Source organism: Zootermopsis nevadensis, unplaced genomic scaffold (assembly GCF_977971745.1).
Source record: "Zootermopsis nevadensis isolate Lab colony 2312 unplaced genomic scaffold, Znev_1.0 Znev_ptg000011l, whole genome shotgun sequence".
Lineage (NCBI taxonomy): Eukaryota > Metazoa > Arthropoda > Insecta > Blattodea > Termopsidae > Zootermopsis > Zootermopsis nevadensis.
The window spans coordinates 6,101,805-6,129,699 of NW_028259143.1; the positions used below are offsets into that span (position 1 = coordinate 6,101,805).

Below are 27,895 nucleotides of genomic sequence, written 5' to 3' on the forward strand. Positions count from 1 at the left end.
TACGTGGTTACGTAGTAAATTTGAGGACATGGAAACGATATAGAAAACATAGGAGGAAAATCGTGTTTCTTATTACATTACAGATGGCGGTGGCGTCAGTCATCCATTAGTCGTCGGACAGTACGCTTGTGCTGTGTAAAATTTGCGTGGGTATTTAGTGAAATAAACGTAGAACTTGGTATAAATTCACTTTTCCTGTGTAAAATTCCGGCTGAATATTATTTATGTATACTCCTTCAATATATTGTTATTTCTGCCACTATCCCATCATGGTAAAACTCGTGTTTCATACAAATCAAGATGTTATGGTCTCGCATGCACAAGCAGCTTGAAGAAGTACCTTTTCAGAGGATTATATTAAGGAATAAAATAAATGTGTGTATCTTAACAAATGAAGACAAGTGGTTTGTTTTCACAGATGATGACAACTAAAAGATTGTAGGGTGGTAGGTCAAAGAGCCATACAGCTTCCATTCTTGCTACTCTGGCCCAATCTGTAAGGATGAGAGTAGTTGCACTCATTAGTGGTGGAAAAGATAGTTGTTACAACATGGTCCAGTGTGTTGCTGCTGGTCATGAAATTGCAGCCTTGGCAAATCTTCGACCAGATAATAAAGGTATATTTTTCAATATTACTTTATTACTCAAGTCTTATGTCAGACCGAATAACTCTTAATTTCGTAATCACGTTAAGCACATTCATCCAATCTCTTATTGCAAGCAGATGAATTAGACAGCTATATGTACCAGACAGTCGGCCATCAAGGGGTTGAACTATATGCAGAAGCGATGGGTTTGCCATTATTTAGACAGCCAACTCAAGGTGTTGCTTTACTTCAAGACCAAGTTTACACTCCTACACCAGAAGATGAAGTTGAAGATTTGTTTCAGCTGCTCAAGAAAGTTAAAGTAAGGCATTTTTGTAAATTTATTGTTAAGGAAGCATTATTGAGATCATGCTCCAGACTGAACATGATTTGTGTCAGGTTTACTATAGTTCTCTTCTAAAGACATCAAGAAGGTGTATGCTGTCATTAAGAAAAGTTTTTTATTAACACCATGATCTGCAGAGAATGTACCGTGTATATTTAGTTAGGCAACATCACTAATATTGCAGATGATAAATATTAGGAGTAGATGTATTTTAATTGGTGTTCATAAGGTTTCATAATATGGAACATTTTATGGCAAAAAAACCTAAGCCAACCAACTAGGCTGAAGTACCACCCTTTATCAGCTGTCTGAATCTGTTTAATCAGTATATTTGCAGCTGCAATCCATATCGAGTATGTCCACAATTCAAGATCTGCCATGTTGTTGTCAGGGATCCACTTTCAAGAGACGTATGTAAATTACAAGTGTTTGAAAACAAAATACCCGATAAAATATTCAGCATTCAGACCTAAGAAGGGTAAAGTAAATGGGTAATTTAAGATATCACATAATTAGAAACTGTGTTCTGCAGGTTACATAGTATTTTTAGGATATTGAGATCTTCCAGAAGGCTGCTATGGGCCGAATGTATACCTGGGTTGGGTTGGGGGAGGGGGTGGTGCTGGTCAGATGATGACACAAATTTTGGTAGGGAAACTTCTTAGAAGACCAAGGATAGGAGTTTCGTGAAGTTTGTGGTGGAGGTTTTGCCTGACCATGTTTGTCTCCCAATTTAAACTCACGTGACTATTTTCAATGGGATATCTCATTTAAAAATCCATTCCATACAGAAAAGAAGACATGGCACTTCACTATTACAAAGATCAATTTGCTAATGCTGTTTAAGAAGATAATCCCTGTTTATACCAAGGTATATGAAACACATAAATATGAAATATAGCATTACTGAATGTTAAAGCAGATGGTATGGTACATATAGGTAGCACTCAGGTCAGTCCCTTTCAGATTTGGTTTGTACTGAATATAAACCAGATGCATTACTTCTGGATTAACCTGTTTGGTGTGTTATCTGTTAGTATGCCAGCTTCAAACATTGCTATCTGAATGAGGAGGCAGTATTCAGAGGCAGTCGACATGTAAAATTTACAAGCGGGTCTGATGATGTTTCCAGTATATGATTTGTGATTCTGTGTGAGTTACTAAAGATAAAATCCTTATTTAACGTTATATTTGGTATTTATGTACTACATTTGAATAGCTAGATTCTTTAATGAATTTATGTTCTAATCAGATAATTTTTCCCAGTGTTTTCTCTTATTCTGTAATGGGGGTTCACAGCTTTCATATCCATGCTACCCGTTTAAATATATGGTAACAGTTAATATTTTTATGCATGTTTGTGTTTACAACAGGTGCCTTGTAACCTGTATATACCTAATACAATTATTACTGTGTGTTTTCTTACATGGTATTTAGATAACTGGCAAGTTTTGGAAATATCTACTGTATTTAGTAATGCTTGTTTAAAGTGGTCTTCCAGAGATAGCAAACACTGAAAGCATGCAATTTTTAGAAACCTAAATTGAATAAATATTTTGGTTTAAGTATTGTACTTTTAGGACAAGGATTAGGCTTTATCAACTGAGAGTGAGACAAGACAGTAGCTGCAAACATACAAGAGTGTATGATCATTGTGTTACTTATTATGCAGGTTCAATGTTCTCCCACTCCCTTTGACCCTCAGATCATGTTGATGCATATGTAACTACAGGATTGTTCATGTGCTTCTGTTTACACTGACTGTCTGATTTTCATGAATGGACTATAGTTTTTTAAAAATTATATTTGCATTTATTAGAAATGCACAATGAAATGTGTAAAATGTTATGAGAATTTGTCATTTGAAAAAGACATTTCCAAAAGTTGTTGGTTATTGGTAAGAATGTCAGTTAAGATTTGGTCTTGCTAAATGAACAGGATGAAATCGATGTGGATGCTGTGGCCGTTGGAGCCATTTTATCCGATTATCAACGAATCAGGGTTGAAAATGTGTAAGTATATTTTATTAAAGGAAATTATTTCATATTGACTCCATCTTTGTGAAACAGTGGTTCTCAAAGTCAGATTATTAAAAAAAAAAATTATTTGAAGTAAGAAATGATTTCATATTCTCTTGTGTTATCCATATGGTAAATAGTACAAGCCATAGTTCATGTTTATACACTGACTTAATACTAAAGGACATTTGTCTTTCAAAAATTTGTTAGTTACGGTTAGTCTAGATTGAGAATTTTTGATGTAAGTAACAATTTATATGTTGATATAAAGCATGCACTTATGGTAATCTTCATTTGAGGGATTTATGTTTTATGTAGCAAATTTTAATTTAACAGTAGATATAAGCATTAATCATGTTAACAGTTTTTAACTGTTACTCTAGAGATAAGATGCCTGTTTGAAATAGAACTTATTCAAATAATTTGAAGAGTGTTTATCAAATATAAACACATTATGTATAATGTTTTTTTCCTGTATGATGCTATTCAGGTGTGCTCGTCTTGGCCTTGTTGCCCTGGCCTATTTATGGCGCCGAGACCAAGAGGAATTACTTCAAGAAATGATAGACTGTCATATTGAGGCAGTTGTCATAAAAGTTGCAGCATTGGGACTTGATCCTTCAAAGCATCTTGGGATGACAATAGCTGATCTTCAGCCTCATATTGTGAAGCTGGTAAACATTACAATTTTAAAACATTTATAAATTGCTCAGTTCGAAACAAGTATTTCTTTATTCTTTTCTTGTGATTTGTTTCGTATTGGGCGTCTGTATTGAGGGTTTAACAGGAAGGAATCCTGAGGGTGTTTTTCCTTGACATAAAAAAATTCCTTTACAGAAAGAAAAATACGGATTAAATATATGTGGCGAAGGTGGAGAGTATGAAACATTTACTCTCGATTGTCCATTGTTTATCAAGACTATTGTCATGTAAGTATGGTCCTCCCCAAGCCCATACATATAATAGTGAAATAACATTAATACTTATATTAATAATATTTATAAGTAAAAGCCCTCAAAATGTGTTATTTTCGTATCTTAAAGAAAAATTAAGAAATATAACATACATTTTATAAATATCCAATTTCAGAGATGAATATGAGACAGTGATCCATTCTAATGATGCTATTGCTCCAGTGGGTTATCTGAACTTCAAAGGTCTTCGACTTCTTGAGAAAGAGGTAAGCATCACATTAGCCCCCCCCCCCCCCCCCCCCCCCCCCAAACTACATTAAATTGATTTCTGGGATTACACAAATTCGAGTATAATCATCTGCTGAAAATAGTTTTCCCTGACAGTTATTGACCACATCTGAGGCTAGATCAACCACTGGGCTTTCTGATCTTCTCCTGCCCTTTTACTTGAAGACTGAAGCAGAATCCAGCTTCCAAAATATTTAGTTTTATGACTTTATAATTTAGATAATTGACAGAGTCCAAAAGAAGAGTTTTACATATTCCAAAGTGTATTGCATGGATTTTATGGATGTACCATCACAAGTTTACCACAGGTAGCAGGTTACTTGAAGTTAAGGTAAGTGTCCCTGAACATAAACATCATACCATGAAGGTATATGGAGTGGAAAAAAAAGTTCCACATTTTTAACTGGGGATCAAGTAATCAACTTCATGGGCTGACCATTTTGCCTCTTCTACCCATTGATATGTTAGCTCAATCACTTAACTGAGAAGTGTTGTCCAGCAGAGAAGTCTTTGGCATTGTCATTACTTCTGACAGTGAAAAAGAGTGACAGAAGTAATATTTGTATTAATGTATTATTAATATAATTGTAATACTCTTATACTTCTTTTCCTGTGGTTCATTAGAATGTAAATCCTCTGAGCAGCATGTCAGAACGGATCTGCAACATCCCTGTCAAAACTTGGCTTGATCTTATCAGTGATCTTAATGAATGTGTAACTGAAGGCAAACTAGTGGATCATGGGGAAATGGATGAGGATTCAGTGGAGGAACCTCTACCTCCATTTAATCCGAGCAGTCCTCCTCATACACCAGAAAATCATTCCTATTTGTTGGAAGAATCATGTCTAGAAGCAGGACTTGCAACTCAAGTAGCATGGGAAGACACTCCACTACCAGCTGTCACAACATCAAAATGTAATGAATCAGGATGGTGCTGGATTGGTGGTGTGTTTGGTGAAGGAGAAGACTGTGTTTTAGCAACAAGGCAAGCGCTTCGCAAACTTAATAGTAGGTACCTATGGGTTTCTTGTCTCTTAATGTTGTTATTCATATCACACCTAATACAAGAAGCAAGATATCAATATGCAATCTGCACATGTCATCCATCATGCTTGACTTTATAGCAGCTAGGAAAACAATACTGGTATGTGATGGATTATGTGGTCACATTGGCCATGCAGTCTAAGGCATGGGCATTGTGCGCTTGGACACTGGGACTGTGGGTTTGAATCTCACTCAAGGCATGGATGTTTGTCTGCGTCTTTCTGTGTTGTGCTGTCCTGTGTACAGGTAGAGGCCTTGTGATGGGCTGATCACTCGTCCAAGGAGTCTAGTGAGGCAAAATTATAAGGAAATAATTATAGAGTCTTAGAATATTAAGAGATTATTATCACTAATGTTCAGATTACAGGACAGACTAAAGTAGCCAGTGGTATGAACTGATAATTGTAATGTTAATTATGTCATTAGTAGACGCTAACATTTAAGCAACAAGTTATGTACGATGAAAGTGCTTGAACATTTGTAAGTTCACATTTCTGGAATTGTATGTAAGTAGGAGAATGAAATAAAACTGATTTTGGTTTTTACCATTGAATCAACATATGGGAGGCACATTGTTTAGGGAGTGTCTAAATTTCACAGGTGTGGAAAGATGCATATTACTTGTTTGCTCTAAAATTAAATTTTCCTTTAATCTCAGATAAGTAAGGTAAGCTTCATACAAATAAAGATTATTTACTTTCTATCTTACATAACACTGACACTTCAGAAAATAATTTTGTTATCCCAGCAGCAATAAAAATACTGAACATAGCATTGCTGTTATCTTATCTGAAGTTTTCAAGGCCTGCCACAATAAACACGTTTACCATGTAAACTGACCTGCAAAGGCAAATTTCTCACATCTTATCATGTCAAAAATAAATGCACAATAAAATATTTATCCCATTTAATTCTATGTCTGTATCTGAGACATTTATATTGGTGATGCTGTCTTTTAGGGTTGTGATGTCACATAGACTCACAGGTATGAATCTTATAGGAGTAAACATAACGTCCATCTTCAGGGCATCACAGAAGAATAACAATGTCATCATCATTACCATGAAAATCTCAAATCTCACACATTTATACTGATTATTATTTAGTAAAATATATAGAAAACATTATTTAAGCTTAATTAATTAATTTATGGAGAGCATTGCTGATAGTTTGTAATTAATGGACATGAAATCCACACAATATCCCATATTTTAAGAATGCATGAAAGCTGCTGTTTTAATTTATATTTCAAGAATTAGATATGTTTACTTTAATCAAAATTAACTAATCTCTCTTCTTCACTAATGTGAACTGCAGAGTAATTATCTGGTTAGATAATGTTTAGCATAAGGTGTTTATACTATTCAAAATGCATTCTTTTACTGTGATTTGCTTTTCATAGAATTACTAATTCTTGCAGATCTATGACTTCTTAATGTAGGATGTACATGTTTGTGTGGTAGTCATAGTTTACCAAATGGGGACTAGCACTTTCAACCCTATTTCAGTAGAAACAGTTCACTGTACATTGATTTCCACTTAATAGTCTTACAGGTTGTGGTTGCATGTTAAATGACCTTTGTAATAACCAGAAATTCTGTTTGCTTCCAGCCATTGTAACAAACCAACTGTTAACAATTGGAGACTTAGTGGCAGTATCATTATATGTTCGTGACATGCGTCATTACACTGCCATAAACTCAGAGTACCTGAAACTTTTTCGTGGGAGCAATCCACCTGTTCGGATCTGTGTGGAGGCACCTTTGCCTCCTAGCACACCTATTTTGCTGGAAGTTCTAGGCTATCGAACAGCTCCCCAACAAGGTGACGACCAGAGCATCCCAAGTTGTACAAGACGTACTATGCATGTTCAGGGTGTGTCTCATTGGGCCCCAGCAAACATTGGACCTTATAGCCAAGCAGTGAGGGTAAGAATAATCTGGACAGTATATATTTGTCAGACATTTCAGACAGTAGACTGGTTGGGATGGTTGTTCAGTACAAAAGCCAAGTTGGGAATATAGATTGCAGTTGGTTCTTCAGTTAAATTTCCTGTATGAAAGTAGTAGGTTTAAAGTCAGAAATCATGTTCTCATAAATTATCTTACAGCATAACTCATACTCAGCATTAAACACTAATCTGTAAAAATTATCTGAACAAAAGTTTTTATGATGATAATGCAATATTATTCTGATTAAACAAAGCAATGAAACTCTGGTTTTTAAGTTAGCAAATTTGTTTCTTGAAATATAGTCAGACAGAATTCTTATTATAATAGGGCACGTTTATGACTACATATGTGTTATGATGATAGAATGTCCTGTTTTACAAGTGCTGCTATGACAGCATTTAGAAGTACTTCCAAAGCAAAGGAAGAAAGAGGTTAAAGGATGAAGAAATGAACAAAATCATTCCCCACTGAATTTCAGTGGGCTTTCCCACTAGTTTTTATTAAAGAGCATACTATGCACATACAAGGCCAATGAGTGTAAAACTGCTTGCCATCACAACTGACCGCATTAAATTTCAATTTGTGGCTGATGGGAGAATTCCATTCACAACATTGTGGCCCATATTATTGAAGTTTGCACCCCTCCCTCCAAATATATACTCTAAAACTGGGTTAAATATACCACACTGTTTGGTAATACATAGGTAATCTGCCAAATGGCATGGCTGAGGGGTTAGCACTACTGCTTTATATTTGGAAGATCCCAGGTTGAATTCTTTGCCTGGAGACCAACTATCCTCACTGAAATTTTTTGTGGTTTTCCTTGACCTCTTCAGGTAATTGCCAGGATAGTTCCTTAAATTAGGCTATAACTGCTTCCTTACATATCCTTTCAAACTTATTATTCATTAATCATTCTTTCATTTGCCACAGAATAGTCTGACCTACTGACAGACCACAAATAAATTAATATAAGGAATTAACTAAGTCTGATTTTGGATGTGATGCATGTCAAAATTCCATAAAATAACAATTTAAGTGTGTTTTTATAAGCATGAAGGAATTCCTCTAGGTTGGAGACATAATATATGTGGCTGGCCAAATTGCTTTGGTTCCTGGGACAATGCAGTTGGTGGAAGGAGGAGTTAGGAAGCAGTGTCGGTTGGCCTTGCGCCATGTTGGCAGAATTATAAAGGCCATGGATCCAAATACCCAACTCAGGGATGTTGTACAGGTATGTCTTATGGCAATATTAAAATAATAGTAAAGAAATAGGGTAGTAGGGTGTGGTCTGGAGTCCTGTGGTTTAAGACATTAATGGCATACTCATGTGAACATGGTCATTAATCTTTGGCTTCTATAAAAGATGGGGATTTCCTTAGAAGCTTTTGTTACCACTTAATGTTGCCTGGTGTAGGGCTTTCCATGCAAAATCTGAAATATTTTACAGTTGTTACCACTAATGTAAAGCCAGTTGAATTTAATTTAATCTTAAAATAGTCTATGATTATCATTATATATATATATATATATATATATATATATATAACATTTGTCTTTGTTAAGGGAATCTGCTATGTAACTCATCCATCATATATCCCAGAAGCTTGTCGTGAATGGGAGAAAAGAACCAACAATGCCATTGTTGATTATGTAGTAGTTCCTCAACTGCCTCGTGGTGCATTGTTGGAGTGGCATATCTGGGCCCATCGGCATAACAACATGTTTGAATGTAAGTATTGGAAAATATTTCAATAAAAGTATATATTCAAATGAAGCATAATTCAAGATTATTTATGTTAATGACTTCATAGAGTGGAGTCCTTGGGAAGCTGCTAGTTTCTTTAAAACTTTTTTTTATTAGTAAGAATAGCTAACTTGAGCAAATGTTTACTCAAAAGCCATAAGTGCAGAATGTCTGTTCATTTGACATATGAGAAGTCAGAATTATAGTTCAATATGTGAAAGTTAGATCTAATCATGGCATTGTAATTATCTGTGTTTGTAGTGCAAAGTGTGATGCTCTCTACAAGTTGTTCACAGCCATGTAATTTAATGCAAATAAACAGGCAAAAAATTAATAAATGAAAAATAATATCAGACACATACTAATATTATTACTTCTGTTACTGCTTCTGCACATTTACTGATTTACAAATACCAAGTTATTTTATTTCTATTGTTACGTGTAGTTTAATTTTATTCCATCTGCATGAATGCGTAGTGTTCCTGAAGCTTATGAATCTGTGTGTATGTTATTTTCTTGTGCAGATGAAGAGACAGGACGCTGTGTAAGTGGCTTCAGGGTATCTATTCGTAGGCGTTGGAATTACGAGAATAATGTTTCTGCCATAGTCTGTTATGTATCAGCAGGTAAGAATCCTTTCATAATGGGGCAACCTATTACATCCCTACCTGCAGCAGCTGCTGGCCATTTTGTAGCAGTACATACTCCGAGTATTTTCTAATATTTTATAACATTCACCATATATGACAGATTTTAAAAATATTTTTGAAACCAGTTTTTCAGGGAAGTACATTTTTATTTCTTGTTCATGACATTCTTACAATTGTAAACCATGAACAAAACTGTAAACATATTAGTTGTCCATGAGCCTGGGATTCATGCTGTATAAATATTTTTTCTGTTGTTGCCAATAAATCCTAACAATATCACTGTAAATTAAATCATTTTCAGTTTTGACCCCCAATACTTCACAATGATTTGACTCTCAACTTTATATCTGGGAATGTGGTTTCTGTCCACTACTTCATCATTTTTGCAGAGTATAGTACTCTTAAATTTTATGTAAATATTTCTTCTGATAGTTGTGTCTTGTGGGCAGCCTATGAATTCACTGCAATTTTTTAAAATTCAGTTTATACCATCATCTTACAGGCATTCTGAAAACATACATGCAATTATACACAAAATGTCGACTTTATGGTTCTGCTGCACCCTTTCCAACATGATATATACACTTCCAGAATTGCTTATTGCACATATGCAAAGACTTAGTGCCACATATTTTAGCCTTGGTGATGCCTGTCAATTATTGGCATCACCTTACTTTAATTTTGAAGTTTGACTCGGTGAGAAACTCTGAAGGACATATCTTATAAAACAATTTGCAAGAGATAGCTGCAGTTCCTTTATAATAATTGTTCGTATTTTAAGTGTTGGTTCTAACCTTATCATGAGACCTTACTAAGCTTGTCAATTTAGATGTGGTGTACTTGTACCCTCTGTAACATGTTAGTTTGTTTTGGTGTTGTAGCTGCCTCTAATTCAAGTGTGGTTCTGACTGAGGAATGGAAAGAAGACTTCTCACCCAACCAACTGAGTGATGAGAACTTGTCAGAAATTCTATGCTACGCTTTGTCCAAACTTCTCCATGATGTAGAATCTACCACTGTGTGCAGTTTGCGCATCTTCTGCAAGGTTGGGACAGCACCTGCACCATGCCAGATACAGAATGTTCTCAGTAAAGCAGAACATTTCAACATTGTTCACAGCATTATACCAGTATGCCATCTTCATAATGCCCATACTTTCCTGTCAGTATGTGGTGTTAGACATAACTGAGGTGGTTTGTACTGTGACTTGGAACTTACTCTGGGATTTTATTCAATGAAGTAACACTAACTGTGTTAGAAGTTAATTCTTAGTTAAGGGTGACTCAGATTTTGTCTTATGTGCACCCCTCATGAAGACTGATGCATAACACTATTCTGCTTTGCATAGTATGCACACTTTGCTTCTTTGTTTTAGTTCCTTTCAGAAAGCTGGTATAAGTCTGTGGTTCTTTCAAATATTATTTAAAATATCCTAACCATGAATTAGGTGATGGTAAGTAAAGTTACCAGCATACATTTCGTAATGTATGAAAATATTTAGCAGCACACTGGATGATGGTATAATTGATGAAAATACACCATTATAAGTTGTGCGTAAAGTTATTTATATTTTTTTTTAAACAAACAGGATTCTTTGAGGGCCCTTAGCAGTTTACATGATGCCAGAAAAGAGACTTTTACGTTTCCTGTATGTCAGCCATTGGAGATATGCATATAAGTGGAGCTGATGCTTGCTATTCCCCTCCCCCGCCACTTCTTGGTGGGGTGCACAAAATAGACATGTATGTTTGTGGTAATGAGAAAATGAGTGATTGTTTTCAAGGTTTTTGTATGGAAATGACAATTGAGATAGTTAGGGGCATGGTAATTACTTCCAGACAGATTAATGCTTATAAAACACCAGTTTACATGCCACTGTAAGTAGACTGCAATTGGTTGCAATCGCCACACAAACAGTTCAGGAATTCATAAAATGCTTTACCTGTACAATGACGTATCAGATATGTTTGCAGAGTATGCCTTTTTATGTTTGTTTCTTTGTATGTGTGTAGTGGTCAAGAGATGAGGGGAAGTAATCAGAGTGACAAAATCTGCATCAACAGTGGGTTTTTTAAAAAAAAATTCTACCTAATCTTCTGTCATTTCCAAGTGTCTGTTAAAACATTATTAAAAGAAATTCTCACAGTTTTGATTTTGAGACAAATCTTTGTGCTATATTCTTGGTATATGTGTGGGTTCAAGGAATGTAACACAAAACTAAGAGTGCTATGTGTTAAATCTGTCATGTACATGCAATTCGTTCTCGTCAGTTATTTGCAAGTTATAGCATACCCCTTTTCAGACTTACTGCATTGATGTAGGAACTATACCTATCACATTTTGCTCAAATAGATTTATTTGTACTTTGCTTTTCTTATTTTTATTATAGCATTTTATAGTGTGAGTGGGATTGCTGCGAGAGTGGAATGTCAGCCTGTCATTCTTAGTACCATGTTTTATATGTTAAGGACTGTATCAGTAATTCCAAACACAAATTATAATTTAAGTTGGCAATGAAAAATGATTATTATTGGAATAAATGTTATTTTTGCTTCCATTTGTTTGTTTGAACAGATCCATGAAATTTGTTGTTCATTACAGTTCTAAGACCTGGTGATACATTTTATCACAGGAATAAACCTTGTGAACATTATAAGGTGAAATATGTCTGCTGACTTTTCACAATGTCTGACATAACTTCATTAAATTAAAGGAGAAATTTGCACCCATGTATTTAAATTTGAAAGTATACAGACAACAAATGTTGCTTATCAGTAGTTGCAATTGTTTTTTAAATATGCAGCCAATATAAGTTGTTTGGTTGTATTTTGGGCCAAGTTTCATTGTAAATGCATCTATCTTCATAATACTTTACATTCTGAACTTGCTGGTTTAGGAGTAAGGGGGCTGACCTTTTATACAGGTTTTATATCACCAAAATCCAGAGTGAATTTTTGTGCAAGCATTTCTCTTCCTTCACCTCTAGCAATGTAAAAAGTGTACAAGGGGAATATGCCCCTTTGAGGTTTGTATCCCTTGTTAAGCTGTAAGTCCCATTGTTAGCTAATATCAATGTCATCTTCACTATGATCCTATCATTGAGGAAACTTTGCCCATTGGGTGCTGTTATCTGAAAAAGTGAATTCCTACTTTTGCCTTTGCTGGGAAGGGTCAGAATGCTCACAAAACCATACTTGGAGTGAACAAGATATCAACATTAGAACAAATGTGTCCAGAATAAGTTACGTGCCAATAGCCTTTCTCAATCTGAGCAGACATACATTAGGCCCCTCTGAAAACATGATGCATAAAGAAAATGTATCTAAGAAACCGTATTACAGTACCCATGCAAAATATGCATAACCCTCTATTATTAACACGTGACTCACCATATTAGCTTGTCAATTCCCAAGGAACTTGAGTGATGGATTTATAAATTATGGAATTTGTGTTCCCGAACGATTTGAACAATGTGCAATTCGTATTCAGCCTCTTCGGATTCTTACGAAAACTACCTGTCCCACTCTCACTTCTTCGTCTTAAAACACGGCGCCATACCATTTTGCTTGCCTGTCACGTGATGATTTCATCAGTGATTTTTCCTACCGCATATGACCAGGTGAGATGTCTGTCAGAGAAACCTCTGATTTCTGGTGAGAACATTCAGATATGGTACAAGTGACCAATGATCATACATTTGCAAAAACGTCATCTGTGACAGTTAAGGTAAACTGTGGTCATAAAGCACAGAATAATAGGCGTAACAAACGTTTATAGATATTTGTGCCCTGGATTACATTTCCTAGACGTATACACAAAAACAGCGAAACGTACCAGATAGTAAATATGTGATTGTGACATTTTTTGGAGGACAGTGACTGTTAAAATACACAGTTCTTACTACATTTTCTTTTACTGGATTATTTTTATAGGTTAGGTTAGGAGATTTTTGAAAATGACCACATTGAGGCCATTTACGTGTAATGATATGTTCAAATTTAATAATGTGTAAGTACGCAGAATGCTTTGATAGTGTGTCAAGGTCTGGTTTTGTTTACATTTTATATTCATATAACTTAAAGACTAATATTAGTTTGTCTTTTAAATTGCAGTATTTTCTAAATATATTATGCTTTCTCTTACAGAAATTTAGACTCGCTCACAGAAACGGTATCCTTTTCTTTCCACATGTCCATAAAAATACATTTAATAATACTTTATAGGTCAAATTTCTCGGGTCTTCCTTAACAAAAGCCAAGTATGGACTATCCTTTTACATGCAATATCTTGCTCACTGGCCAGAATACTTCCAAGTTGCAGAGTCACCAAGTGGAGAAATTATGGGATATAGTAAGTAGTTATCTATGTTCCTTCATGAGGGACAATTTTGTTTTTTATAAATACAGTGGGGACCAGGATAGTTGTCCATATATAATATGTGGAGCCATAACTGCACTTCTCCATACATCTGCTTACATGGTACTTAGTTAAACATTAGAGGCAAGTTACCATCAATATATGTCTCTACAACTCTTCATCCATAAATTATAGTTGTGTTACTTCACATTTATTCTATGTATGATGAAGTATAGTATTTTATAATACTTCTTTCTAATAAGAAGGCAAAAATATTTCAAATTTGTTTTCAGTAATGGGCAAGGCAGAGGGCCATGGTGAAAACTGGCATGGTCATGTTACAGCTCTTACTGTGTCCCCAGAATTCAGACGTTTGGGTCTTGCTGCAACATTAATGGCATCGCTTGAAGATGTTTCAGAAAAGTATGTATTTACAGAATCCTAATATTTTTTCTGTTAAATGGTGAGTAATAAGAAATCCTGTTTGTGTTACATAAATGCACAGTTAGTGTAAGCTTCTATTATGTGAGCAGGGTGTAGGAGAAATTCATCTTAAAAGTTAAGGTGATTAGTGACTTGTGTAATATCAGTAAGTAGTCATCTTGATTAAAACAATGGCATATTGGAGATTTTTCAAAAATGTATGGATCCAACAATAATTTTGTAACCCATTCTGAATAAAGTCTTCTGAAAGCATTGTTAAATTGGTGCATGCACTTCACTTTACTGTAGTTCATGTTTTCAGAAAACGAGCCTACTTTGTGGATCTGTTTGTCCGTGTATCTAACCAAGTAGCGATCAACATGTACAAGCGTCTTGGTTACATAGTGTACCGAACAGTATTAGAATATTATTCTGGAGATCCAGATGAAGATGCTTTTGGTAAGTTACTGGAAACAACAAAAGTATAATGTCAGCAAAAAAGTGTACAATTCCAATTTTTAGATGTTCTTCACATGCTCTAACAAAAGGAAAGAAAACATTATGGGCTGGCCATGTTTGTCCACATGATTCAACTCCATTATTGAGCAACCATGGGTTCCAACAATGGGGACCTTGAATGTCATTAGAGCAAATATTACCAAAGGTTATTTTTGGAAGACATTGTTGTATACCATTGTTTTGGACTCACATTAGTACCAGAATGGTCTAGGATATAAGTGAACATCAGTGCAATGACCTATGATGCAACAACCAGATAACATTAGTGAAATGATGAAATACTTTATGTAGCATGAAAAACACCTCTAGAACGATGGTGTAATCTAAAGAGTACACCATATCAGCCTTGGTTACAAAAGTATCATAAAGAATTGTTTTTTTATCATGCAGAATTTTAGGAACCTATATTGAATGGTGAAGTGTTACTTCTACCTCAGATGTTATCTTGTTCACTGATTGGGCACACTAAAGTGGTTTAAATTCCACACTAATTTTCTCGAAGCTTCGTGTACAGGTGAATTTAATTAGGGAGGAAGATGGCAGTATATAAGCAGTACAAAAACAGCATGGACTTTGTTTTGGGAGAAAAAGGATATTACTGTAAATAGAGAAAGAAATACCAGTATATTTGTGATATCAGACTGTAGTATGGTTATTCAAAATAATGTAAGGTCTACTGATGGCAGTTCAGGCCATTTTTTTATACAAAAATTATTTGGCATGGCAAATGAACAAATAATTTTAAATTTGATAATAACTGACAACCTCTTTGTAGTTGGGCATGTGAAATTTGGTATGATTAGAAATTATAAATCACATTTCCTATTTTTTATTTTCTTAAGGAGATACCAACCTGGTGACTACAAGGTCTGACATTTAAATAACCAAACTACTTCTGTAAAATGTTTGTCACCGACCTTTACTGAATGTGGTCATCTTTAAAGTGCTCCTTACTTCATACACATATTCTGTAACTGCCATGCCTGGAAATACTGCTCTGTATAATATTCTGAAAGTCCTTGCAGTGTTGTCATCACATGTCTGAAATCTGTTATGAAGTGATTCAAAATGACACCCTCACAAGAAAAAGAAAAGTCACATTGGGTCAAATAAGGCAAGTATGGTGGATGTTCTAAAACTGTTTATTCATTGCCAAAACTTACTGTGCTGAAAGTACTGTACGGGAAGGTGCACTTTGATTTCCAAATTTTTTTACCTTCGACTACATCAATTATTCTCACTGGAAGAGCACGTTTTTCGAGATGCCCGTTAGAATTTTGAACAGCAAAATTTGTGCATACATTGCTTGTCTGTACACATTTAATACTGCTGCGCCACCATAAATTTTCAGATGCCAATGCCCTGCATTTTATTTTCTGATTTTGCTTACAGATATGAGGAAAGCTTTGTCGAGAGACGTAAAAAAGAAATCGGTGATCCCAGTCTTGCATCCTGTGAGACCTGAAGAAGTTGATTAAGATACTATTTCTGTACACACACATTTCATATACTCCATAAAGAAGTATCAAGGTTATCAACTGAAAACACTGACAAGTTCTTCAAAGTTAATTTATGCAAAATAGTTCTAATTTCCCTGTAAGGAAATGCATGCCTTTAAATGACTGGCTACATCTCATGTAGTTTGTAATGTGATGGAACAGAAATTCACAATCACATATTTTAATCCATGAATGAAGTATATCATTTTGTAGCAATTTATGTATAATATATAAGGAAGATTTAGTATGGCTATATCAAGCATTTTTAATTGAAGAGTAAAATAACGTCTAACTCTTTTCAGATAGTAAATACAGGAGAAATAAGTAATGACTGTATTATTAGTGTTACCTGTAATGTGATTAGTTTTCCAAGATAATAAATGAATATCAAAGCTAATGAAGAATGCATTGTGGCCATGATACATGGTAGCTGTATGTGTAAGTAAACTGCAGGTCCCAGAGTAGTTACATTTGCTTCATGGGTGCTCCCACCTCACTTAGTGGGCAGAGGCCACAAAGACTAATTACAGTGTAACTGGAGATATCTGATACAGACACTTCACTGATTTGACAACAGATATATTTAAGAACATATTTCTCGTGGTGAACTTATGGTCACATCCCAGCAAAACTGGCTGAAGGTAGTGGTCAAGGTCATAGTCACATGACACACACAAGTCATGTGTGCCACCCAGGGAGTGTGCACGTGCACATGGACTTCTGAGAATAACACTTAACACTGCTCTGCCAAGTATTAAACAAGACAGCCTTCATGACTGTACCTTTCTTTGCCATATAAAATGAGAGGATAGTGAGTATACTGCAGTCAGCTTTGTCTCTATGATTCTTATGTACCTTCTTCTTCACTTTCCTCCTGAACTTTCTGTTGTTGCTTTTTCCATGCTTTAGCCATCTCCAAAAGTTTAAGGTTTGGTTTTGTAGCCTCATCCTCTGGAAATATGTAATCAAAGAACTCTTCCCAACCTTCTTCACTCTGAAATCATAAAAAGTCTGAAGTTAAAAGTACAGTCTATTATGACTAGTCAGTGTCTAAGAGTGTCTTTTGTGCGTGGTAAATGTAATAATCTTAAATATACTAATGTTTTTCAGTTATAATGAACACTATTTCATTATTTTTGATACTAGAAGTGCTTCTGATCGCTTTCCACAATCACATAAATGTACATCTGCCAATGTGGCATAGTTACTATTTCATTATTTTCAGAACAACAGCCTGTTTTCTATTATTGCATAAAATTACTTCTGGCAACATGGCTACTAAGCCACTGACCACTGGTGATACTACTGTATTGCCAGTGGTCAGTATTGAATGGAAAGTTTGAAAGTTGCTGACTGCTGTTTCATTTAATTGTCCAACAGGATGCCTTTTCTATATTGTTTTACTGTTCTATCAGCTTTTGTTTGCTTTTTATCATCCTGCAATACGAAATTAATGTTCAGTAGTCATTTCTTGACAAATGATTCATATTCAACTATGCAAAGCAAACTCACCCCATCATCAGCCTGAACTTTTTGTCTCTTCCTGACTCTTCGGGGCATTCTCCGCATTACATTTTCCAGAGATTCATCATCACCATTCTGGGTCTCAAAATCCCGCCATGCTTCCAAGAGTAGTACACGCTCTTCTTTCTCATTAGCACCACGCAAAGACTGGTTTGCTCGTTCATACACTCGCCTTGCAAGAACCACATTTCCTTCCTCTGCAGTTAACATTTCAAACTGTGCATAGCTCATCCAGACCTGTCACAAAACAACATTCAAGTAAACAGAGTAACAAAACAATTAAAGGAAAAGCAGCAGCAAAAAGCAACAAACAAATACAAGAATTATCTTTGTACTAAAGACCAGTGTTTTCCGCTCAGGAATAGGAGGAGGGTTACACATGCACACACCCTCACTTGCCTACTGGGCTACTGTCACAGGTATTTACTTAACTCTCACTGATAGTATGTATGTATTATCTGTGTTAGTGAATGCTTCAAGCAGAACTTTTAAGAAAAAAGTTTATTTTATCAGGAGATTAGAAGTCTGGTACATCATGCCACTGAAACTGAAGTCTCAAATCACAAATTTATGTTTAATTTTGTAAGTAAAATATTATGATTTCATGTTCCGTGAAGATATATTTGATTTCTGTAAATAATTTTACATGAAACATTACTGTATTTAACTCTTTCATTCAGGAACCCTACATATACACATGTATTCACTATGACACTGGTCAGTCCCACATATATTTCATTACAATGGGCAGTTCTTGTGATGCTTCTTTGACAGAAAATATATGCCCACTTTATAAGAATAACCACTATTAATTACAATATCAAATTTTCTGTACCTTGACATGTAATGTTCTCTCCAGCAATCTCTCATACAATTCTCTAGCTTTTTGTGTTTCACTCAATCCAACTTCAAAGTCAATATAAGCCTTCCACAACAACTCAGGCATGTCCAAGCGTGGCTGGTTAACTGCCAGTTCATAGATGGCTCTTGCTCGATCAATGTCTCCTAGCAGTGTCTCCAGCTCTGCAAACTAGTAAAGTTGAAAATAACCTATAATGTTTCATCATAGCATATCTTATGATACATTCTGTATTTATCCATTTATTCAGATAGTGAACACTACAAAAACACATGCCTCCCCAGCATTGACCGTCCTCTTGACAGAGTTATTGTATGGTAAAAGTATTATTTCAGCTAGTTTCTGTTCAAGAAATACAGTTATATGTGTATATTCATCCTGCTGGTATTTCTGTGTGACTTTACTCACCCTCATCCACGTGACACAGTTTTCTGAACCAAATTCAAGAAACTTTTGATATAGGATACGGCAACGATCAAATTCTCGTAGCTGAATTTCGAGGTCTATGTAACCTCTAAACAGCTTGTCTTTCGGACATATTCCAAGAGCCATACCCTGTAACAAAACAAGAACTTTCACTCCAGATGCAATCATAGTTTCATTCAGTCCCTGTATACATTTGTGTATTGTATGACAGACATTCAAATGGAAAATTAACATGTTTATATGCCCAACAGGCTGTTAACCATTTACTGAAATGCTGTCTGCCTACTACACTCTATAAATGTATAGACAACTTTTTTCAATACGCAAGAAAATTCCTACTTGATAACTGTGACTTGACAAAAATTACTGGTACAAGTTACACAACAAACACTAGAACACTACGTGCACAGAAAAGGCTTCAAATAGAGTGCTATACCAGACTCTTCCTGGCAACAGTCAGATTCTTGTTCCTGATCTCAAAGTTGGCGTAGAGCAACCAGATCTTGGTGAAGGTAAAGTGCTTGTGTGGAAGTAACTCAAGACAAGCTCTGTACACCTGCCGAGTCCTTTCAACATTATCTGCCTCCAGCTCTTCAAAGAGAGCATAATTGATCCACAGGTATATGTAGCGGCGCCAGAATGGTTTCTCCTAGAAATTTAATCATGTTGTAATATTTTATCCTTCAAACATACACTAAACAAAAAGGAAGGGAAAAAAACAATATTAGCAATGCTGTGATTGCAATGTTCACACACACACACACACAAGCAAAACTACAAGACTTTCACTATAAGATGATGCAGACTTAAAAGAAAATCCAAATTTAAGAAAAAAAAACATCTTTCATCAACAGCTGAGAATGTTCAATCATTTAAACAGAGAAAATTAAGTGTATGTTAATGTCTTATCACCAGAATGCAGGACATAACTATAATATACCATTCAGTTAAGAATCTTCAACTTCATATCTGTAAAAATGCAAAGATTAAAATATACAAAACAGTAATTTCAATTGACTGAAACTTGGGTCTCTCGGTCTAAGGGAGCAATAAACATTAAAAGTTTTGAGAACGGTACTGTGGATAATATTTTTGTATGAAACTTGTCTGTCACTGTAAGGGTAAAACAATTTTTACTCTTCACCAAATATAAGCTGATGAAACTGAGGAGGACCAGATGTTATATGCATAAAATCAATGATAAATGCACACAGATTTTTAGTCGCCAAAAAGACAATATGAACGATTTGGGCATAAATGAGAGGACAATATTAAAACAGATCTTAAATAGGGGTTGATGTGGACTGCATTCATCTGGCTCAAGACTGGGTCAAATGGTAATAAACCTTCAGGTTCCATACACACAGAATATTTCTTGACTAGATGCAGCTTCTCGAGGAGGGCTCTTCTCTGTGCACTTAAAAGGACAGCACTACTTTGCAGAGACCAGTTATACAAACATACCCACTTCCCTAAGTTTAAATTCTTGTCACTAAAAATATCTTATAGTAAGGAAATATTGTATTTTCATTTTTACACCCATCTAGTGGTAGTATTATAAAATGTGCCTGATTGAAATTATACAGTGAGTCTATACCCTTCATACCTTAGTGAAGCAAGTAAAAAGTAACATTAAAATTACAAAGGAGTTCATTCAAGTTGAAGTGTGGTGTCTGCACATCTGTGAAGTACCATAATTATATAACAATGGAGACAAGAGTTCACTTACTTTGGTTGGAGGAACATTAGCAATAGCCCTCTCATACATCTCACGGATTACTTCAAGGTTACCCTCACTTTCCACGAGACGGAGATAGTCAAACCAAGCATCATAATTATTTGGGTTAACTTTCACCTCCTGTAAGAAATATATTACAATACATAAAAATTAATAACTTGGAATGGTGGGTACCAGCCAACATTTCTTTATTAGTAATTTGTTCCATGTATTAAAATAACAATGCCAAGCTCACATTTCAGTAACAAATAAAGATCTCATCCATCCAAGAACCCAGAAAATTTCCATCACTGAAATACACCCCAATCAATGATACAAAATACCTCTGTTACTTCTAAAAAGTTTAATCTAATAGTAGATGTCATGGCATAAACACCAGAACTAAATGTGTAGCACATCAGGTCTCTACGACTGCCTTTGAAAGCAAACATTCACATTGAAATGCTATTACTCATTTGAATTGATAATACCAGGCCAGGCCTGTAAAGATGAAATGACCTTCGTCAAGCACATAAGCTATATAAGCTAAATTAACCAATTATATTTTGCACTTATGTCAATCTTTATTAATCCATAATACACAAATGCATTTTGGTTGTCACTTACATGTACATACATAATCACACAGCAGCTATAAGTACTTGTGATAGCATATAATAAAATCTCTACACACGAGGCGCGTCCCAAAAGTAAGTTTCCCACTCGTCCCACAGCTAGCAAACCTTATATTGAGCGAAGCGACCGTGCGTATGTGATAGAGCAATGACGTAGCATGGCGCATGCACTAACGGTACTTCCCGCGTTCTCACAGTAGCATCGTTGCAGCTGTTGAAGATGGAGGTTCTTATTCCAGCTCCCGCCGACTGTGAAGTGCAGTCAGTGATAAAGTTTTTGAATGCACAGAGCATAGCGCCGATCGAAATTCATCGTCAGCTGTGCCGGGTCTATGGGCCTAACGTCATGAGCAAGCAGATGGTGCGTCGCTGGTGCAGACAATTTTCAGCAGGTCGACAAAGTGTGCATGATGAGAAGCGCAGTGGGAGGCCATCCATCATTACAGACGACCTTGTGGAGCTTGTGCGGGAACGCATTATGGATAATCGTCGCTTCACAATTACGGAACTCAGCAGTCATTTCCCGCTCCTTGTTGCACAAAATTGTCACGGAGCACCTGTTGTTCAAGAAATTGTGCGCCAGGTGGGTGCCGAAGCAACTGACACCAGAACACAAAACAAAGCGCATGGAGTCAGCATTGACATTTCTGCAGCGGTACCATGATGGCGGCGACGAGTTTCTGGACCGGATCATCACATGTGATGAAACGTGGATTGCACACATTACCCCAGAAACCAAGCAGCAGTCAATGCATTGGCGTCACAGTGGATCTCCCTGTAAGACGAAATTCAAGCAGACGTTGTCGGCGCGGAAAGTGATGTGCACGGTGTTCTGGGACAGACGGGGCATTCTCCATGTTGACTTCCTGACCAGAGGTGAGACGGTGAATGCTGAGCGTTACTGCGAAACACTGCAGAAATTGCGACGGGCCATTCAGAACAAGCGGCGCGGGATGCTTAGTGCCGGTATTGTCTTCCTGCACGATAACGCTAGGCTGCACATAGCTCGACGGACAGCAAGTCTCCTGCAGGAGTTCAGCTGGGAGGTGTTTAATCATCCACCCTACAGCCCGGACCTCGCTCCCAGTGATTTCCATCTTTTCCTACACCTCAAGAAATTTCTGTCCGGTCAGCATCAGCGTTTTGAGAATGACAGAGAGGCGGAGATGGTTGTCACACAGTGGTTCCAATCCCAGGCGGCAGACTTCTACGACACAGGTATTCAAAAGTTGGTCCCACGGTATGACAAATGTCTCAATTCCGGTGGCGAATATGTTGAAAAATAGCTGGACACTTGCTGTATCTGTTGCAATAAATATTTCCATGAAATTGTGTTTTGTTTCTGTAAACGGCCCCAGGGTAACTTACTTTAAGGACGAGCCTCGTACATATAGATAAAAATCCATCAGTTTAACCCTTCAGCGTGGGAGCATTTAAATCCCAAGTCTATACCGTGCTGTGGGAGGAGTTTCTGCTTGGGAATTTAATTTTGAGCTGAAAGTGCATCATTTTACTTATATGGGCACAACTTCCCTAATAATTGATGAATTTTAGTGAAACTTTGAACAAAATGTTCACAACACACTATGCTTTATAGAACGGTAAAAAATTTACCTTAAAAGTTGAGTTTTGTGTGGAATATCTTGAAACAGCCATCAACACAGAGACCAGCCTTACAATCAGGACACCAAAATACTGTCATTCACGCACAGGTAAATCATCGATTACACTTGATTCATCATCTGAATCGAACACGCTACTTTCGGAATCAGTTAGAGGTTCGTCTACACTTCTAGCAATGTCTTGAGGAGACAAAAAACGCCTGCTACTCGAAGCCATAATCATGGCTGACTGACGGCAGATATGTACTATAGAATTCTGTTCATACCAAGGGGAGAACAGAGAATGCATTGACTAAGGTCGTTGACATCAAATACCGTTAGAAAGCTTGGAATGTGTCCTACACAGCCGTCGTAACCTTAACTATATTACTCCATTTGTCTTCCCTAGAGAGAGCCACAAAGCAGAGGCTGAATGCAGTTGAGTTCAAAAATCAATCTATATTTCAAAGTCGAAAAACACTGGTAAAATCGATCTGTCAGAGTCATGTTATATATCAATCGATAGCCAGCTTTTTTCTCTACATGGCTACTGGATCCAGAATACATAAAATACAAGGTCAGTCGCTACGAAGAAGGAGAAGTCTTAGCGCGCATTATGCGAGCAGTGCTCGGCACTCCACGCCATGGGATGACTACGTCATGACGAGCGATGTTCGGCACTCCACGCTGAAGGGTTAATTGCATGTGTCAGCCATATGAAAATACGGCTCGGTCACTGTTATATATTTTACCTTTGTTTCCTTTACTAAAAATATTATTTATGAGATAGAGGTTTCAGTCATTCATGCAATGAAGCAGTCTGTGGTGAGATACAAGATTTTACCAGTAAAAGAAATTATGAAAAATGGAATACAAAATTCAGATTTTCATACTTCACTTTTGGAATGCCTTAACTCTCAGACGTGGTTTTACGTGTACACACGCGGGCATTTAAATTAAAGTTCTTGTGGATTTACGTATAAACACGCGAGCCTCAAAGCCTAATTTAAAACGCCCATAAGTATGGAATAAATAACGCCAGCGCGATGAGGTTTGTTCTCGCCTGTTGTGGAAATAAAGCTCTATGTGTATACATGTGGCAACAGTGGGACATTCCAATGACCTGCAAGGGACAGTCTAAAAATAAACGCCTGACCAAGTAGTTTACAAGGGCTCTCTCCCTTCGACTAGTTGTCCTCTGACGGAGCTAGACCAAATACAAGTTTTAAATGAAGTTTTAGAAGATGATAGTATAAGTGAATATAGTTCGGACGATGATAGTGTATTTGACATTGATTACACACAGTTTGTGACACCGGGAACTGTCGTGTTTAGCGATTGTGATTGTGATAATGGTAGACGTGGTCGACAGGACGACATCGTACATGCAGGTGTGGTTTCCAACAAGATTTTGTGGGAAAATATAGACTCATTTCCTGCTTCACGAGAAGCATTTTGTAATGTATGTGGTCCCCAGTTCGACACTGCTGAACTAGATGTCGTGAGTTTATTCGAAAATATTTTCGATATAGCACTTGTGCAGCACATTGCTGATCAAACCAACAGATATGCTCAGCAAGAAATATCAAAAAGTGCCAATCCTCTCACATTTCGCTCTAGGATTAGGAAGAGGCAAGATATTACAGTGGACGAAATTTACGTTCTTTTGGCTCTATTTATGTTGATGGGCATTGTGCAAAAGCCTACACTTAGATCTTACTATTCAAAGAACCGGCTGTTGTACACTCCGTTTTTTTCTGAAACTAAACTTCTAATCGACTTGCTTCCACTGCTCACACATCTCATCTTATAAGGTAAGATTATAAAACCATCTTTTAAGAGGATTTCAGTGAAAAATTCATAATTATATCTCATATAGTTCAAAAGTTATGGAAAAAAGAGTATTTTACAGCAAAATTTAAACGCGCATTTAAAAAATACTACCGCAGGAACAGCACGACAGCAGTATATGCGGGGTATTTAAACTACCACGTCGACGGGTTAAAAACTAACTGTGTCAAGTACATCTCAAGAAAGCAGCAATACTATTGTACTGAACATGAGATAACACAGAAGTACATCCAGTGGTGCTCAGGGACTAAAATACCATGTACAAGAAAGGTGTCTACTTTCTTACCTCTTCATACTGAAATTTCCTCTTGCTAACTATAACATCTTCTATTCCTGTTCGGTCACCATATTTTTTTTCATGTATTATGTACGCTTTGTACAATTCCTGTGTTTGATCTTTGGGGATGTGATCTAACGCATACTTGTAGATTACCCTGGCTCGATCATGCTAGAAGGAAGAGGTATATCTGATTGTAGAACACACTGAGTAATACTATGGAAAAGAAAGATGAGACCTCATTAACTCTTCTCTTACAACCCTGTTTATACATAATGTTAAAATCACCCTAACTGGACAACCAATCAATTATGAAGTTGAACTCTTACTGAACATATTATGCATAAAATAGATCAAAGTTTTGATAGGAATAAGTATTTTGAACATTATAAACAGTAAAATAATATGTACAGAAATAATAGTTTTTATCAAACTTTTCAAAGTCTACCAGCCAGCAAACACTTCTAAAGTACTTCAAATCCCTACACTATCCTTGATAGATTTTTTAAAAATATGCTTTTGTTATAATCATTTTTGCATTTAACATAGAGTAACAATACAGTTACCTTACAAAATGCCCAATTTGACATCAATAAATTATGAATATTTATTGCTAAACATGTTAAGTTTTGTATGGAGATGGTACAGAATTTTATAATTATGCCTGATTATGACTTTGATGAACAGAAATGATGCACAAACATAGGTTATTAAGTTACATAATCAACCATACTTAATTTCTGCATGCCTCTCTACATACATGGAAGAATTTTACATTTATTGCACAGAAAGATGATTTAACCCCCGTATTACAAGGCTGTTTGCAGTATGCTGCTGTGTTGAAAGTAAACCTGGACTGCTTGTACGACATGACACAAAGACACTAAAGGTTAAAGGATAGTAGATGTTGTAAGTTCTTTCTGATAAATGTTTATATTACTTTGTGTATAACTGTGCTAACTGTAATGTTCGTAATTTTCAAGTACCTTGCCCAATTTCAATCTTTCTATTTGAAAATATTTTTCAACTTCACCTTATTTTCAATTTTAAACCTACAGTCCTATTTTATAAGGTGGATTAAGGGTTAACAATCTCTGCACATGCGTGTGCATGCACACGCATGAGGGGGAGAGAAAGAGAGACTTGCAAAATGCAAGAGTCTCAATTTTCTTCTGAATGCAAGAAGGATGCTAGAGAGTGAACAGATAATAAGTTTAATATATTAACAGTAAACTGTATGCATAAGAAAATACTGTAAATTGGCAACTGACATTGTTTACATAGGGCTCTGGCTGAGTTTGTTAAAAATATACCAAAGTAAAGAATCCTTATGACACTATGCAATATGTACCTCTCTTTGCCCCTCTTCAAACTTTGCAAATGCTATAAATAATTTCTCATCCATTGACTCCTCTCCAAAGAATTCAACTGCTCTTTCAAATACACGCCGTGCACCTGAGATAAATCCATGTTGTTCTTCAAACCTGTAACATGTATGGCAGTATGTTCCACATTTGTACAGAAAAATACAATGCCTGGAGGACTCACTACAATATTGTACATGAAATCATTAAATTCAGTACAAAAGAGCACAAGAACCAGAATTAAACTACTGTCTTGGCACTTCTGAAAGGATGTCATAGGGCTGGACTCTGTGGACTGAATTCATATGGCTCAGGACAGGAACTAATGACAGAGTCTTTTAAACACAATGGACCTTAGTTTCCATAAAAGGTGTGGAACTTCACAATTAGCTGAGCATACTATTGACTTCTCAAGAATGACTTTGCTTCATGGAGTTAGTTATGGGATTATAAATCCAGAGGTTACACTCTATTTATGAAGCAATAATATGAGCAACAAATAAAATATGTAGTTTAAACAATTAAAATAATACCTTGCAAATTTGATCCAATTTCGAACTCCTGGATGTACATACACAAACTTCTCATAAATTCCTCTTGTTCTATCAATTTCTTTGTAACGTAACTCAAATTTTATATATGTGAGCCATGCCTGTTCATCAGGTTCCCAGTCCATCCATCGATCAAACACCTGACGTGCACCTGAAAACATATTCATCTCACATTAAATGTAAAATCATAGAAAATTATTTTACATTTCATTTATACCTTAATGGCACATAACTTAACTAACCAGCAATATTGCCCAGCATTTCCTCCATGTATGTATATTTGTACCAGAACTGATTGGCACGTGGAAGAATTGTTACAGCCCGATCCCACAGATTTCGGGCATGGTTCACCTGCCTGTTCCGCATCTCCATCTCTGTATATCTGAGCCATAGTGTGATGTTTCGATGATCAACATCCAATGCTCTCTCATAAATGGATCGAGCCCTATGAACACCAAACACATTTATACAAAAGATCATAAAGTGTTATATATATATTCCAAAAGATCTGTAGCTACACAGTCCACGAATTTAGTAATTCAGAAAAAATTAAATTTACTAGATCAGATGCATAATTAAATTTCTCTATACCTTGGGACTTCTTTTTGACTTTCCTCCCACTGTGCATACTTAATCCAGTTGCTAATAACTGTGCGATTTTTTCTAAGGCTGTCCTCAAAAGCTCTTCTCTTCCGATGTTGGTAATCAGCAAGTTCATCTGGATCAGAGATTTTCTGCTTAGGAGG

At 36.1% G+C, this 27,895-nt stretch overlaps 3 protein-coding genes across 13 annotated transcripts in view; 2 read left to right on the plus strand and 1 right to left on the minus strand.

Annotated features, from left to right (window-relative positions):
- Positions 1-12,104, plus strand: LOC110828110 (uncharacterized). 5 transcript variants are annotated; one of them, XM_022060476.2, is made up of 13 exons: positions 1-146; positions 419-617; positions 722-909; positions 2,872-2,945; positions 3,442-3,625; positions 3,789-3,880; positions 4,041-4,131; positions 4,778-5,162; positions 6,810-7,126; positions 8,223-8,384; positions 8,717-8,882; positions 9,422-9,523; positions 10,429-12,104. In XM_022060476.2, exons 2-13 carry the CDS (start codon positions 503-505, stop codon positions 10,734-10,736), a joined length of 2,184 nt encoding a protein of 727 aa, XP_021916168.2. In that variant the 5' UTR covers positions 1-146; positions 419-502; the 3' UTR covers positions 10,737-12,104. The 5 variants fall into 5 exon arrangements, with proteins under 5 accessions (XP_021916168.2, XP_021916170.2, XP_021916169.2 ...); XM_022060478.2 differs by having other exon boundaries at positions 725-909; XM_022060477.2 differs by having other exon boundaries at positions 92-272.
- Positions 5,162-27,895, minus strand: part of crn (pre-mRNA splicing factor crn) — a 23,754-nt gene continuing 1,020 nt past the window's right edge. For 2 of the 5 annotated variants that reach the window (XM_022060482.2, XM_087347153.1), the window contains 13 exons: positions 27,741-27,895; positions 27,392-27,594; positions 27,132-27,300; positions 26,586-26,718; positions 25,244-25,405; positions 20,883-21,011; positions 19,590-19,802; positions 19,136-19,282; positions 18,704-18,898; positions 17,857-18,105; positions 17,200-17,338; positions 15,763-15,893; positions 9,673-10,605 (listed from right to left, as the gene is read on the minus strand). In XM_022060482.2, the coding sequence (XP_021916174.2) occupies positions 15,796-15,893; positions 17,200-17,338; positions 17,857-18,105; positions 18,704-18,898; positions 19,136-19,282; positions 19,590-19,802; positions 20,883-21,011; positions 25,244-25,405; positions 26,586-26,718; positions 27,132-27,300; positions 27,392-27,594; positions 27,741-27,895 (1,992 nt within the window). In that variant the 3' untranslated portion in view covers positions 9,673-10,605; positions 15,763-15,795. Of the gene's footprint in view, positions 5,485-7,121; positions 7,251-9,672; positions 10,606-15,762; positions 15,894-17,199; positions 17,339-17,856; positions 18,106-18,703; positions 18,899-19,135; positions 19,283-19,589; positions 19,803-20,882; positions 21,012-25,243; positions 25,406-26,585; positions 26,719-27,131; positions 27,301-27,391; positions 27,595-27,740 lie in introns of those variants that run through there. The other 3 variants (XM_087347151.1, XM_087347150.1, XM_087347152.1) reach the window with 3 other exon arrangements.
- Positions 13,202-16,741, plus strand: Naa20A (N-alpha-acetyltransferase 20 A). 3 transcript variants are annotated; one of them, XM_022060487.2, is made up of 6 exons: positions 13,282-13,555; positions 13,693-13,717; positions 13,807-13,897; positions 14,197-14,326; positions 14,649-14,785; positions 16,238-16,741. In XM_022060487.2, exons 1-6 carry the CDS (start codon positions 13,503-13,505, stop codon positions 16,321-16,323), a joined length of 522 nt encoding a protein of 173 aa, XP_021916179.1. In that variant the 5' UTR covers positions 13,282-13,502; the 3' UTR covers positions 16,324-16,741. The 3 variants fall into 3 exon arrangements, with proteins under 3 accessions (XP_087203282.1, XP_021916179.1, XP_021916180.1); XM_087347156.1 differs by lacking the exons at positions 13,282-13,555; positions 13,693-13,717 and adding an exon at positions 13,202-13,273 and having other exon boundaries at positions 13,771-13,897; XM_022060488.2 differs by lacking the exon at positions 13,693-13,717 and having other exon boundaries at positions 13,771-13,897.